The following is a 16094-nucleotide window of genomic DNA, read 5'->3' on the forward strand; positions in this document are numbered from 1 at the left end:
TAGTTGAAGACAATAAGTAAAATGACTATATATGAATGTATTATACATACACACACAAACACTGATACGTCTATATGTACATATGTATGTGAAATGCGGTAGTAGAAATACTCATTTGCTATTTTAAATACTTTTTATGCTCAGCTTATGTTTTATTTGCATACAAGTATTCGAGTATGGTTTTCTGTTTTTATTGCCACTCTCGCGCTTTTTGTTTCAATTACCATTTACGGCTGCTTCTCCTATTTCATTTGTATGCAGTTACGCCCCTTTTATTGCGTCGTCATTGCTGTGTTCATTCACATGGTTATTCCTGCTACTTTGTCGTTGGTAATCGTTTTTTTTTGTTGGCGCGAGTGCTGCCACCTTTTCGCTGTTGTGTAATGCCAATGATTTTGATTATCCAACGCAGACTTTCAAATGACTTCCGGTACAAGGCGGCGCTTAGTTTGAAGTCTTCTTGTTCAGTAGGCGTAAGTAGCTTGAATTGAAAATTATCGCAGCCACTTAAGTTAGGTTGCAGAAATTAACCGAAATCTAACGCTGTTTCGCTAACAGTAAATGCCTTTATTTACTTTCGGTTTTCGAATGAATTTTGGAATAATGTGGAGATTTAGTATGTCTATAGTCTCTGCTTAAGTTAGGTTAATCTGGTAGGGTAATAAGCCACGCATGGACCAATTTGATCCTTTGCGATACCGGTCTAAGAGGGGGTAAGAGAGTAGTAGCTTGATGCGAATTTTAGAGACTGTCGACACCTCCTTCTCCTGTGGGGACCCAGATGCTTACAGCGTATTCTTGCCAATGCGGCACCAGTTCACAAGAGATACTCCATTATTACCCTGGTACCCTGCTCTAGGCATTTTCTGCAGTCTTCTCGATGTGTCAGCCCCATCTTGCGGACGCGTGAACAGTTAATATTCCCTACATGTTCCTACAGTCTTTTCCTTCGAGAGTCAATACGAATTTTATGTACTTCCGATCTACCGTTTTACCAATGACTTTTGCAGTTTTGCACCCAGGTAACACGTTCCATCGGGTTTTGATTTTCTTCACCATGCATCTGTCGAGATTGTCGTATAGACAAAATCCATGGGTTTCCAATTGTTGATCACGTTTTCGGATGTTAGCCGTACGCCATTTTTGGCAATCTCATCCGATTGGGGCCTGGCACCCAGTAGCAGTGAAGTTGCTTACTTGCTTTTAAGTTGTAAAAACTTTCTACTATCATTTTTTCCAGTATTTGTTCTTAGTGTAATAGACTCCCATAGCTATAAACGCGTTTTTCCTGAAACCTTGAGTCGGTAAGCACGATTTCTCCGAAACGTATGCTTTCATTAGCTTGACATTTTCATCCGTCCTTTTTAGATATATTTGCCAGATAATGATCAAAGAAATAAGATTTTTGATAATACACTCTGTATTGCATTTTTTTTTCTAAAAACCGGGAAGCTGCCATTTTGTAAAATTTGCTTCTAGAATTGAGCTGATTTAAAAGGAAAAAATTTCCTCACTCTGACACCTCATCTTCGAAGCTAAAATTAAACTTTTTTGATTTTTCAATTTACGAACTATATCTCAATTTAGAATTTTTTGTTGTTTACACGTGGCAACGCTGCTTTAATACGCACACCGTTCGCTTAACCGCAATTACTGTCATAAACATAACATACATGCATATGTACATACGTATGCATGTAAATGGCGCTCGGCTCGTCATCGACTCGTCGTTTGTGTGGAAATTGCTGCGAAAGTTCACATGTCAAATCGATTATGGGCGTCAACAAAATATTCGCAATGTGTCTAATTGATTACTGCAACTGTCATCGAACCACTCGCTGATGAGAAGTAAACATTATAATTATCGAAAAAACTACACATTGTACCTGTATATAGTATGGGAGAAGGTAGGCCAACAACTGCTGGCGGCGAAAGCGCAGTTTTAATTGATGTGGCTAACTGTAAAAAATTCAATAAAATATATGGAGGCCTTTTTGTGAGAATTATGATGAGCTATAGCCTAGATATTTAGAAAATAAAATTTTTTAATATATTTTTTTTTGTATAATTTTTTATTCAATATTTTTTTATATTTTTTTCTATATTTTTTTTTTAATATTTTTTTTTCAATATTTTTTTTTATATTTTTTTCTATGTTTTTTTTTTCAATATATTTTTTTTATTTTTTTTATATATTTTTTTTAATTTTTTTTATATTTTTTTTTAATTTTTTTTATTTTTTTTTTATTTTTTTTATATTGTTTTTTTTTAATATTTTTTTAAATATTTTTTTTTTTATATTTTTTTTTATATTTTTTTTTTGTTTTTATTTTATTTTTTTTATTTTTTTTTTAATATTTTTTTTTCAATATTTTTTTTTAATTTTTTTTTTTTAATTTTTTTCCACATTTTACTTAACATAACTGCTTTCCGAAAAGATTTCCTGCTTTGATTTCATGCAATCTGACATAATCACCAGCTCATTACCGCCCAACAACACATAATTCCTACGACGGCGCACGCTCTCTGACAAGCAAATGATTAATCTACACAAATGTGGTCAGTTCAAAATGTTTAAATGTCATTGCGCTGTCACCGCCGTGGATCGGTTTTTTTGTGTGTTGTCCTTTTGAACTTTATGGCAACACTCGCCTCGACTCTACGAAGATCACTTGTCTTTACATCAGTTTCAACGCCGCAAATGCCAGAGGTGCTGCTTAATTTTTTTAGATTCGTATTTGTCTCAAAGTGTATGGTTGTATGTCAACCTGTCAGTTGTTGGTGTCATCGATTTTTCGTGTGTTTTATTGATGATGTGTCTGACGATCTCTGAAGTTTTCATGCTAAATGTAAATTTCTAAATACATACTTTCACTACTTTCTCCGCCTCCGTCAAGCAAGTGCGCTTGCCGCTCCATGCCGACAAAAGAACTATTTGTCAAACGTTCAACACAATATCCATCATTAACCACAAAATAGGCATAAATGTTGGACAAACTGTGTTCGCACTGCCCCGTCGTCGCACGGCCTTTGAATGCTCAAGGATATATTGTGCCTTAAATTCGGTATTATAAACGACTTCGGTTACCTTTCGCTGATCAAAAATACATTTATCTTGTTTATCTTGTGGTTGCCATCTTAGCGGGGCACACTGCATACAGTCCGTCTGCCCGACTGTTTCGTTTCAGGTGGTCCACACGATCTACATACATACATACATGCTAAGAGCCAATTGTTTGATGGAATGAAAAGTTTTTTCTTTAAAGAATTTTTCATGTAAACTTCTTTGTTTTTGTTGTTTTTAGATTATTTCATAGTTACCAAGATTACTTTTTCTCTATTTGTTGTTAGCGTTGAGATTGTGGTCAGTGGCAGTTGATGCTCAATCAAACAGTCATATCGGTTTGATGTTAAATATTTTGACATAAAGTGATTTTAATTGGTTTTTTGGGGGGGTCATTAGCGTTCTTGCGACAAATGAGCGATGCATATAAACGCATACTTTAGTTAAGTTCAAGTCTAAATCAGGTGAATATGGTGGCTTCGGAGCAAGTTTCAGAGTTCTCATTACATTTCACTATCATAACTTTACCGATAACTGACAAGAATCTACCAAACACGTTTTTTAACGAGAGATTTGAGTTTAGCTATTGATGAGAGTACATCAAGTACAATATTTTATTGCATGCTTGCTTTCTGCCATTTTTTCTTTTTCACTAACATCCGCTCAAAATGAGAGTCGTTATAATATACAATTCTTTTAACCTCAAAGAAACTTTCTTCAGACTTTCTTCAGGTTTATTTGCAAGTTCTCATTTCGTTATTCATCTGAGACCAAAAAGTGATCAAACTTCTATAGAAAACTTACAATATATTGAATCAAGAAATTGGGTTATGCATGCTCTTTAAATAAAACCAATTTTGTGAAAGTAGTATAATCGTAAAAAAAAGGAGAGAAAATAAGTTTGGTGAAAATCGAACGAATTTTTCAAAGAGAATCACACACTTTCTTACTTATGTTTCTTGGTGAAAATTTTATTAAAAGTTTGAAAATCATATATTCCGGAGTCTCTCATTTTCTTCTCGCCTTACCAAAGGAAATTTTAAAGTTTTGGCATCACTAAATCGCCAAATGATCATCGGGTATCTAATATGCCTAATGCCAGAGCCAAAAACTTTCAAACGTTGTATGAAGCGGTGGAACATTTTTCTTAGAAAAAAGAGCGAAGTAAGGATTTATTGATTGAATATAAGAGATTACATATGTCAAAGCTTTCACTCCGTTTAAATTCTCTTTATGAGGTGCTATGAAGAACAGATGATTTCCAAACAATCTATTAACGATGCAGACCAGCAGATCAGTCTAGAATATGAAAGCAATTCTGCAGAAAATGTCAGTTGACATTTAGTTCGACACAATAAACCTACAACAACAGCAACAACAATAAAAATTGAATTGTAGAAAGGCAATAAAAAATTGAAACTTTTTTTCGGCTACAGAAAAATACACTTTAGGGGCCTATAAACATTATATAGGGTGGGTCATCTAACGTTTTAAATTTGAATTATCTATATTTCGACATTGGAAACGTCAAATACCATTCGGAAAGTGACAGATATTCAGTAAAAAGTCTAAAATTTACGAAATGGGTCGCTATTCACTATTTTACAGTTCGCAGATTGGGCAGAAGATCGTTTGACCGAGGATGGTCAATTTTACCAAAAAATCATCTTTTCGGACGAGGCTCATTTCCACCTCGATGTTTACGTTAACAAGCAGAATTGTCGCATTTGGGGCACAAAAAACCCGCACGTAATCGTCGAGAAGTCAATGTACCCAGCACGAATCATGGTGCGGATTTTGGTCTGGTGGAATTATCGGCCCATTTTTCTTCGAAAATGAAGAAGGAACCGCCGTAACCATCAATGGTGAGCGATATCACGCAATGTTAACCGAATTTTTCTTCAAGCATATTGAAGAGGAAGACTTGGACAGCATTTGGTTCCAGCAGGCCGGCGCTACGTGCCATACAGCAAACGCTACACTCAATCTTTTACGCCCTATCTTTAAATTTGAAATTTTATATGGCCCACCCGCTACTATTAATATCGAGTACTGAATAATTATTGGCAGAGCTCTGAAAAAAAATTCACTGTCCTATACGCTATATGCTGTCGAAACGTTCGCACCAGTCAGCTGAAGGACATAAACTTTGAAAGCCTTTTTCTGGAAACTGCACTTTTCAAAACCATATTCGAAAGCTATCTCATGTATACAATTGATATATCAACTATAGCTTTTTGTACGCTCAGATAGATTTTTAACAAAGAAACAAGTCGATTTATTCTCATTACTCTCAGAATGAATCGGCAAAAGTAAGTCGTTTTTTACACTCACCTAACCGCTCCAGTTGATTATTGGACAATCCTTGAGACTTTTGCGACACAGACTTTTTTACTTGACTGTAGATATGGAATCCGTAGCAGGCCCTTGACATACTCGTGCTAGCTTAACAGGATCCATCACTGCGATTACGACCGCTATAGATAATAATATACAGGAAAAAGTTTGTTTATGTTAATTTCAAGTTAGTTTTCATTCAACTATATGTTATTATATTGGTTATATGGTATATAACGTTTGGCATTTTTTGAGTTGTCGGTCTGAAATTTTGCACACGTTCTTCTCTCACCAAAAGACTGCTCAATTATTGGAATCACCGATATCGGTCCATTATAACACATAGCCGTCGTACAAACTGAACGATCAAAATTAAGTTCTTGTACGAAAAAAAAAAAATGTTTTACAAGATATCTTCACGAAATTTGGCATAGATCATTTTTTCAAGGCAACTCCACAATCTCTGAACAAATTGTTCCAATCGGACCACTATAGCATATAGCTGCCATACAAATTGACCGATTAAATCAAGTTGAAAAACTTTTTATTCACTATGAAATGCACATGTGAAGGGAATTATTAAAATTGTTTGATAATTTTATAAAGTATTTTCTTCTATTATTACAAATCTATACTTACAGAGTAGCTCCAGAAACACTTTTTCTAAATTAAATTTTATATTCTCGAGAAGTTTTTTTAACTATTTTTTAATCAATGTTTTTAAATTTTTATTTTTATTTCTTTTCGTATAACTTTCGGGAAGATGTTCTCATTGTTTTGTTGTTGTTTTAGACCAATACATAAGTATATAGTATGCCACAGCTCGTTGAAGAGAAAACTGAAGCTTCTAGACTCTCCAAACGGCTTCATACATTTCACTGAAATTCCTACAAGTTATAATTACAATTTCGATTAAACTAAAATGAAACTTGAAGATGAAGTCATGGGGACGCAAATAATCAACTGGACAAGCTACAAGCATATATAAACAGATAAATATGTTCCATGTATGTATGTACATACATATGTATATGAGCAAAGTAGGAAACTAAAAACAGCGTCGTACAGTCAATTGCACAAGGATAAAGCGCAAAAGTAGCAGCTCGTTGTGCCTGTGTGTGTGTTTGAACTCCGCTGCCATTGTAGTGGTGAAATCATCCCCTTTTGCCGTTGACTTTTAATTGCATATTTTTATGTAACATGCGCAGAGCGCGCCAACAACAACCACTAGCACTCACACACATATGTATACATATATCAAAGGCAATATGGCTTTGCTATCCTGCCTACACACACACACGCAAGCAACAGCATCAACTCCTTTCAGCCAATTGCACTGCTTGGCTGCTTTCGTGACTGTGTTACATATACATAACTGTGTGTGTATGTTTGTGTATAGGTGCGCTGCCGGCGTTCACGTTGATCCTTGCTGCCGCTGTCGAGAACGCAGCGCTGCCAACATTTCGTTTTTTTTGTTTGCTTTCGCTCACTGGCCGCGGCGCATCTAAAGGCCGTCCATTTTTGTGCTGAGTAATACAGGAGATAGGCGTGGTTAAATGGAATGATTGATTGTATCTTTTTTTCTCGTGCAACAATGCATATATGGGTATGTGTGTGTCCGGTAGTAACAACAGCTTGCCACATTGTTGTTGTGGCATCATTAAAGCGGCGGCAATCTCTTATGTGCACAACCGTCGCTACATGTGCTTTCAAGTTGCACAAGCAAGCCGAGGAAAAAAAGCGTAATTCTATTTCTTTTTATGTGTATGTGTGTATCTCTGTGTGCGTTTGTTGGCGCACAAGGGTTGGCCGTAGCGTTTTTGTTGAAAATTCTTACATTTTCATTAGGAAAAATGCGCAAGAATATGAAAGAAATTCTACAGAAAATGTCAGTTGACATTTAGGGCGACACAAAAAACACAAAATTACAATAACAACAATAAAAATTCAAATGTAGCAAGGCAATTCAAATGTTTGTGTGTTCATGTCGGCGTGGAAGCGGACACAAGCGCTTGTGACCGGCCACTCAATTGGCCATTCAGTTTTCATTAAAGCGCGCCTACTGAGGTAGTTCTGCGGTGCTTTGTTGTTTTTATTGCAATAACAAAAAATATATATATTTTTACGACACTTTTTTTGTCGCTTTGGAAAACAATTTAATTAAGCCATCAATTGTGTGTTGCATGCAACCAGCTGTGGCATAAACGTATACATACTATATGGACTTATGTTTGTATATGTACCTATGTGTGAGTATGTACTTATGTATGTGTATATAGATGCATTTTTGTATGTCATATGCACATGTAGCCTCCGCTGTGGCAAGTGTTGTGTCATGCAACATAAGCTGTTACATACATACATACATACATACATATGCGCACCAGAAAGTGCCTGCACTCACACAAACATGCACACACTCACGAATAGTCTTAACTGCATATTTTACTTGCATTTAAATACCCGGCCGCTTTGCCCCCACTCGCACTTGTTTGATCTGTTTATTTTACGACTTATGCAGCTACCACATTCCTACACACGCATACATGCAAAACTGTGTTCTCTGCAGTTCCGGGAATCCCGTCACTGTCGCCCTAACCGATTTTGACATGCAAAGTTGGTCTCATCCCACTAATGGATGCGATTATGCCGCGATTATCTTTGGTTTAAACGTCACTGTGTTGATCCTTTTGCTCTTGGACGGACAATAAGTCCGCATATCTACTCTGCAGCGCTGATCCTCACCAACGGCAACGGCTACCTGTTGTGGTTGACATGCCGAAAATTCCACCAACACCATTTCGTGTCAGTTCTCCTTTTTGCCGCATTTTTTCCTCCACTTCCTCACCTCTTCACCGGCACTCTGCTTGCTTGTTGCGACTTAAAACGCCTGCTTTTGTTCGACTGCCACGCCGCCGTTTAGTTGTCGGTTATTGTGGCTGCGCTTTGTTGCTTTTGTTGTTGGGTGTAGTAAGTTGTTGACTTGCGAAAGGATTAAGTGCGTCGGTGCAGCGTTAATAATGCATCATTAACGCTATAATTTGAGGCCGAGCGTGAATTTGCAAAAAAAAAACGAAACAACAAAAAAATCAATTTGTAAATTTTTGCTTGGAATTTTGCAAATTTCTGGTTGTTTTTCGGTTAGTTGAAACAAAGCAGTGTGCATTTGTACTGCATTAGTAAGCATATAAAATTAAGCGGCAATCTAAATTGATCGTCAAATGTGAGGAGTTTTGATTGCTTTATGTTTGCAAATTTGGATAATAAGAAATTATTATTTTTTGGTTATTGGACAAAAACAATTTTTTTTTCAAGCGCTGGAATTAAAAGTAAACAAGCGATTTCTCCGTTTTTGAAGTTCGCTTTCTTGTTCGAAATATTTTATTTAAAATTACGAAATTGAGTTTCTTATAAATTATGGTGGAATAGAAATTCTTTTGTGGTTTGCACTGCGATCGAACGGTCTTTGTGCCCTCTCCTCTATCACATATGTTTGTATATTCACAAAGGCCCAGCACTTTGATGAACTCTGAGGAACTTGCTGAAGAAGCCATGCCACCTATGTTGGACAGATGTTTTTGGAGCCGTAAATTATTGTAAATTAGGTACTAAAAAAATAAAACATAGACATAATCTATTTTTGTCTAATATTCCAATGAATTATAGTATTTTTACGTTGCCAGTACAAATTTTTGATTTGACTCAGTTTGGTATACTAAGTATACATTAAAGCCGCTTCGGCATCTCGGATATGAAACGGCGTGGGATTAAGATTATTAGATTATTACTGAAATAACGGAACATTTATACTTCTATGAAACGTGTAAGAAGAAATAGATAGACCATTTTCTTGCTGGTATATTTGATTTTCTCTATATAATTCCTTTGTTAGTGATAAAGACTCACTTTAGAAAATTTCCAAAATTTCTACATCTACTCCTATTGACAGTCTTCTAAAACCAACTGCCGCACAAACTATAGGTTTACTAAGCACAATTCTATCGGTGATAGATCGCTCTAATATCGTTGATTATCATCGGGTTCATTCAAGATAATATTTTACTCGTTTCTAAGTATTAACACTTTGATAATTTTCGTCGTCAAATTTGTGTTTGTTTTTGTTAAATTTGATTGTTTTGCCAACTTCAGAATCTGCTCTAAGTTCAGCTTGTTAAAATCATAGGAAATAATTTCAGCAACACAATTATCTTTGATTGACATTTCAACAATGTCGCTTAGAGCAATCTTACGGTGTGGTCCTTAAAGCTAAGCAACTTTTTAAACATATGTACATATATGGAAAACTTTATCATTCAAAATATGGAAATTGGTCGCGAATCAACCGTGGCTGAACAATGCTTTTGATAATAAATAGTTTAGTGTGAATATATTTTTAAGCATAGAATGAATTTTCAGAGAAAAATAACCAGAATATTGAAATTAAACAAATGATACCACTAAAACTTTAACTCTGCTTTTCTCCAAACATTTTTTTCGGAGATGGTAAGGATTTTTATCCGAAACAACTGGATGGTTCTACTTGACACTTTCAAGTGAGCATACTAGATAAATTTGTCAAGTAAAGCTCGAAGAGAGTCTAATTTATTGCTAAAGACTAATGACTTCAATTAAACCCACAAGAAGCAGTCTAACGGTGCTAAATCACAAATTTTATCCTTTCTTATTAGAATTTTTATTGTTACAAACATACATTATCATCAAAAAAAATCTGAAATTTTTCGAAAAAATATTTTAGGGGCCCTACTGACCCTTCTTCTGATCTTTTTTAATTTTTTTTGCATTTTATATTTCTTTGCACCCTTAAAATTAATGTAGAAACCCACTTGACCATTGGAAGCTTTCGAAAAAGGCCCAAAAATAATAATACCTCTCGACGTTCCGAGCGCTCGGAGTGCACACTTGGCACTTTAAAGAAGTTTTTTTCAAAACACATTTTTTTTAAACTGGCGGACATCATTCCGGTCGAACTACTCAACCGATTTGTTTAATTTTATGAAATGTTCACAAAACGCCTAGGACGATAACCATTCACGTATTTTTTAAGAATAAATTGGGATTTTGTATTTCGCCAGTGAAAGAACGCATCTCATTCACCCAGCCACTTCACCGACAGATGTCATCGAAAAATTCCAAAAAAATTTGTTTATACACTCCACGATATATGTGAAAAAAGTTCTATTGTAGAATAAAAATCTCTATGAAAAAAAATGTCAATAAAACAGGCCAGATTACCCTACTGAACCCTTAAACTCGGCCATTGCGACACCATTTCCGGTGAGCCCTCTGAAAAATTATGCTTCCGAGTTGGCAGAATAACTCATCTAAAGTGAAAAATACGTTAAAACCTTAACATAGAACTTGGACGAAGAAAAAAAAACTGAAAATTCGCCTTTAGTTGTAATCGAAAAAAAGAAATTCCTTCGTCCAAGTCCTTGAGAATTGTATCTCAAAGACCTGTGCAAATGTCATTAAGATCAGCAGTTCTCGAGAAATCTTGCCAACCGACTTCCAAATCACAGTTTCGAGAAAAACATGTTTAAAGACGGCGCACTTGCTTAGCGAGCCTCGAGCGCACATATTCTCAAGGCTATATCTCCGAAACCATTACTCAGATCAACTTGAAAATTTAGAACAATATTCTAGAGGTGTTGTAGAATTTAATAAGTCAATAAAAAAAATCGATTTTTTGAAATCCCGTAAACACATGTAACCCCTTAATTCGCTGAACTATGTCAATCTCATCGTATATCTCATCCGAGGCTGTTTTATTACTTTTATTGGGGGTGTCTTTTACGTGGCGGGTCCCAAACCCAGCGCACAACCTCGGGGAGAGATGATTCGCCTTCTCACTTTAGCTCGCCCTTAAACGGATGCTCTTCGGATGCTTGGTCTAAGGCCAGAAGTCGTGAGCTGCTTGAGCCATATGTAAAAGAATCGTTTCTGGCCACTCGCAAGTGAATGGCGCTCAGAAACTTCTATACATGGCTGCATCCTTCATAATAGTAGCTAGAAATGTAATAAATGTTTATGAATCGGACTTATGGAAAAAATTTTATACATTATTCTTGTTCGAAGATCCACAATTAAATGAATATTCTCGCTTATAAATTCTATTAAATGGACAATCATATATTTATTCACACTTTTTTAGAACTATTTTTTAAATAATAAAATAAATGTTGAATGTTCTGAACGCGACTGTTGTGATGAAATAAGCGGTTGCTTCTTTCTTCTTTTTTTTTAACGCAGAAACAAATATGCCCAATTGCTTCATTTGCATATACAGTACTTATTTATCAGAAGAATTTTACGACTCCGACGACTTAATCTTAACGAAATGGACACAATGCTCTTGGGTTTTATATGTATATTCATAATAAAAATAATGAAAGAGAATTCACGCGGTAACTCTTTTGTTGCATTAAAATTTCAGTCAGGCGACGCTGAAGAGCATAAAGAAAGTCTATAAACAAAAGCGTTCACTGATAAGACATCTCTTTTCGAATTAGTGACGCTACAACGAATCGTAGCGCCGAACATTTTAGACGATTACGAGTACAATGAGGAAAGTACTCATCGGGCTTATCTTGCTTGCGAAGCGCTTATCAGTCAGAAGAGACCTGTAACGTACACACGCGTCAGCTATAGCCCGAATTTGAGGCCAGCAGTCGACATTTAGAGAGAAAAAAATAAAGAATTACAAATTGAAAAATAAAAATAATCTGCCGCGAAGAGTGTTTTGCCGAAGAGTTCCTAGCCTAGGCATGCCCATGCAGTAGTCTCTTAAAGCCATCGCATTAAAAAGACGTTTTCAGCGCTAACGGAGCAAAAATATATATATTTTTTTTATAGAAATACAAACAAACATATTTCATAGACATTTTCAAAACAAAACCGTTGAAATTTAGACAAAAGTGAGACACAGTGCTCGAGCATTAACGAAGTGTGAAGGACAATCAATTAAAAGAAAAAGTGTTTTATAAGTGAAAAGCTCGTATTCTTACGTGAAAGTAGTATTTAATAAAAACGCAGTTATAAACTTACAAAATGAAAACTTTCATAAACACAGTGGGTTATTTTACATTATCTATTGTTATTATTTTTTTTATTAAACAACTTGACTTATGCCATCGACGAAGCCGATTTATGTGCATATATAAAATATATATTTAATATATAATATATGTATATATATATTTATATGCCGATCGGCATGGAATATTCCTTTATTACTTTCGCACGCGCATATATACATACATACATACATATGTACAATTTTATATTTATAACAATTTTTGATATGTTTTTGGTTTTGGCCGCCACGAGGTGTACTCAAACTTCTTCCACCTACTAAATTCTTATTCCAGGAGAGCGAAATTATCGATGTGCTCTGGAAGCAAGATGTCGATTTGGGTTTTTCATTGACACCACCGCATCTGTTGAATGCAACCGCTAATAACGGTAGTAAGGGTGCAGGCGCCGATGACGATATTGAGAATTTGAAAGCGCTGAAAGAGCTTAAATTAGATAAGGTAAGTGTTGTGCAGCAGCAGCGGCGTCGGGGGGTCGTCGATTGTGTATCGTCTGGTAAAAAAGCATGCGATAAGCATGTGCTTTCAACTCTCTTTGGAGGCGCGAACGGGGTAAGAGTGTGCGATTTAAACGAAAGCACGCAAAAGTGTTGTAGAACAATTAGATATAACTCATTTCAAGGGCAGGTGAAAACGGTCAACTTTAATAATATACTCGTATTTATTTTAAAGGTCCATGTTGGAAAAACGAAATAATGCCGCAGTTGAATAAGCTTCCTGTAGATGCGGCGCTGAGTATGGGGTGATCTTGTTTTTAACCCTGAAATGGTGTTTAGGGAAAATAGGCAACTGTTGATTTTTTAAATTTATATGATTGGCAAACTATAAAGTATATGTATATATATATTTTTTTTGGTGAAATATAGTTTATTATTTAAACATTTAATGTACCCAAATGTAGTTGAGAATTTATTGAATGTTTTTTTACGCTTTTTTGTGGTCCTTATTGTTAACTAAAGTCTTTTCAAGGTTCTATAGAGCAGTAATTACAAAAGTCAAAGGTTCAAAAATGTTAGATCGTTTGAGTAAAGCTCTAAAGCTCTAAAAGCCAACGGTTCTTATAAAGTTTTATCTATAAAGCTCCAACAGCCCATATTATTTATAAACATTTTCTCTGCAAAGCTCTAAAAGCTAATGTTTCTTAAACAGTTTTCTCTAGAAAGCTCTAAAAGTTAATGTTTCTTAAACAGTTTTCTCTAGAAAGCTCTAAAAGTTAATGTTTCTTAAACATTTTTCTCTATAAAGCTCTAAAAGCTAATGTTTCTAAAACAGTTTTCTCTAGAAAGCTCTAAAAGCCTAAATTTCTTAAAAAGTTGTTTCTATAAAGCTCTAAAAGCCAATATTTCTTAAAAAATTCTCTCTATAAAGTTCCAAGTTCCAATATTTTTTTATAAAAATTTTCTGTATATGCTTAAAACTAAATGCATTGAAGAATAACAATTTTGAAAGAAATTTGAAAATATTGCGGTTAAAAATACTAAAAAATAATTTTGGACAACTTAAAAAAAAAAAATCCATAAACCCCGAAAATACCTCATAATTTTGAAATTAGGCTAATATATATTTTTAAAAAATTATTTAAATTTCGTAACTTAATATAAACTCCAAAGAAACTCAAAAATCTTCAATATCGCTTCAATATGTTATACATAAAACATCTTAAATACCCGCCACATCAACTACAGGTTAAGAACTGTCTTCCAGAAATTACAAACAACTAACAGAATTTTTGAGACAAAAAACAAAATGCTCTGAGATCATCTTAAATTAAATAAAGGAACTCTCTTAATTCCGCTACGCGAAACTGGGCGCTCAGGTCTTAAGCAGTAGCCTACACACACACACACAAACACACACCAAACAAGTGAGGGCTGAGCGCCAAAGTTCGCTGATCTTCACATAAAATGCGCTCAAATCAATGATAATAGATTGAAAGTAATTTGCATTTATTAAAACTTAGACGTTATGGACCAAAACCATTCAGATTCAATGTGAAATTTCGGGAGTTTAGTTGTAAATATATTGCTCATATATGCTTATAGCTAATATAAAGTGAGTGTGTAAAGGCATTTGACAAAAAAGATGTGTTGGTTCGAGCCCATTTTAAAAGGATTCGTGAAGAGATCACGCAATCTTATAAATTCAACGAAGTCGAAATATTATACCTATACGAATAGAGGGCATACTTATGTACTGAAGCGCAAGGTGAACGAGGAGGCAACAAACACAAAAAAAAAATTCTAAAACAAAAACAAAAAAATGTTGACAGACCAACAGCAAACTCGCGACATTTTCCATGTTTTTTATTTTTAAATTTCTAAAATTATTATTTTTTTAATTTTTTACTAATTTTTCATTTGTTACTTTAATGTAGCCAAGCTTTGAGGACAAAGATGGCGATGATGCTGGCGATATCGATGATGAATGGGCTGGTATACCCTTCACCGTGGACAATGAAACTGGTGAGTCCAAGCAATATTTTTGTTATTGTAGTGTTGGTGTAGAATATATTTATGCTGTGGCGAACTTTGCCGAACATATTCGTGCTTTTGAATGCAGGACATTAATTAGCCAGCCGAGTGTGCTCGTGTGTAGACGAAGTGTATATGAATATGCGAAGTTATGGATTTTAAGAACAATCGTGTTTATGTGTATATGTATATATGTATACTAACCTATGTATATACATACATATGTATATGTAGCGCTACAAATGTCTTATGCGCAATTGAATGTTGAAAATTTTCCAATTTAACTGACATGTACATCTGTGTGTATACGGACAAGTTTAGTAGTGCATAAAAACAGTTATTTAATTAGTTTTGAGGTGAATCTATATAAAGAGACTTTTTAATAAATTTAGAGAATTTTTAATAATTTTTAATTTTTTGGATGTGAAAATTTTTGAATATTTGAAATTTTGAATATTTTTTTTAGATTTGAAAATTTATCAAAATTAAACTCTTAAATATAAAGGCTAATTTACATCTCGTTTTTAATATGCAGTCGCTATACATAAAGAGAGCTAGGTACCATTATTCAACCTTAAAACTCTGTTGGAGGTTCTGCGTTATAATTATAGACGAGAATTTATTGCATAATTTACCGTATACTATTTATTAAAAAATTATAAAACAAAAAATAAAACAAATATTATAATATATTAATAATTATTAAATATATTAATAACATGTACATACATATTTTTGTAGACTTTATAAATGTGTGCAAATATTTAGGCAAATACTGTTTATATCGTCACCTGAAATGTTGCGTAGTATCAAAAAAATCGAAATTGAGTGTTTGAAGGCTTACGATTCACTACATTATACTACACTTTCCACTGCCGCTATCAGATATAACTAATACGTAACCATTTCATGAACAAAATTCAATTTTTTTTTGCAATATGAGTGTATGATAACCAATACATAACCAAAATTCAATTTTTTTTGCAATATGAGTGGTTTCTATTATATCGTTTTTTCTTCCCCTATAAACTTATGAAAAGTGATGCTAGGTATTTTCCATATAAGGCGACGATATACATATGTACAATAGTTGTATTCACTTAACTATAC

The 16094-nt window shown here is 34.4% G+C and overlaps 1 protein-coding gene and 1 long non-coding RNA gene across 12 annotated transcripts in view; one reads left to right on the plus strand and one right to left on the minus strand.

Moving 5' to 3' along the window:
• Nucleotides 1-16094, plus strand: part of LOC105231882 (segmentation protein cap'n'collar) — a 138749-nt gene that overhangs the window by 48063 nt on the left and 74592 nt on the right. For 9 of the 11 annotated variants that reach the window (XM_049448238.1, XM_049448237.1, XM_049448239.1 and 6 more), the window contains 2 exons: nt 12790-12954; nt 14888-14975. In XM_049448238.1, the coding sequence (XP_049304195.1) occupies nt 12790-12954; nt 14888-14975 (253 nt within the window). Of the gene's footprint in view, nt 1-12185; nt 12491-12789; nt 12955-14887; nt 14976-16094 lie in introns of those variants that run through there. The other 2 variants (XM_049448240.1, XM_049448236.1) reach the window with 2 other exon arrangements.
• The window catches only part of LOC125776427 (uncharacterized), a 140888-nt gene that overhangs the window by 33052 nt on the left and 91742 nt on the right, over nt 1-16094 (minus strand). The gene's annotated exons all lie outside the window — the stretch shown is intronic.

Source organism: Bactrocera dorsalis, chromosome 2 (genome assembly GCF_023373825.1).
Source record: "Bactrocera dorsalis isolate Fly_Bdor chromosome 2, ASM2337382v1, whole genome shotgun sequence".
In the NCBI taxonomy this organism is placed as follows: domain Eukaryota; kingdom Metazoa; phylum Arthropoda; class Insecta; order Diptera; family Tephritidae; genus Bactrocera; species Bactrocera dorsalis.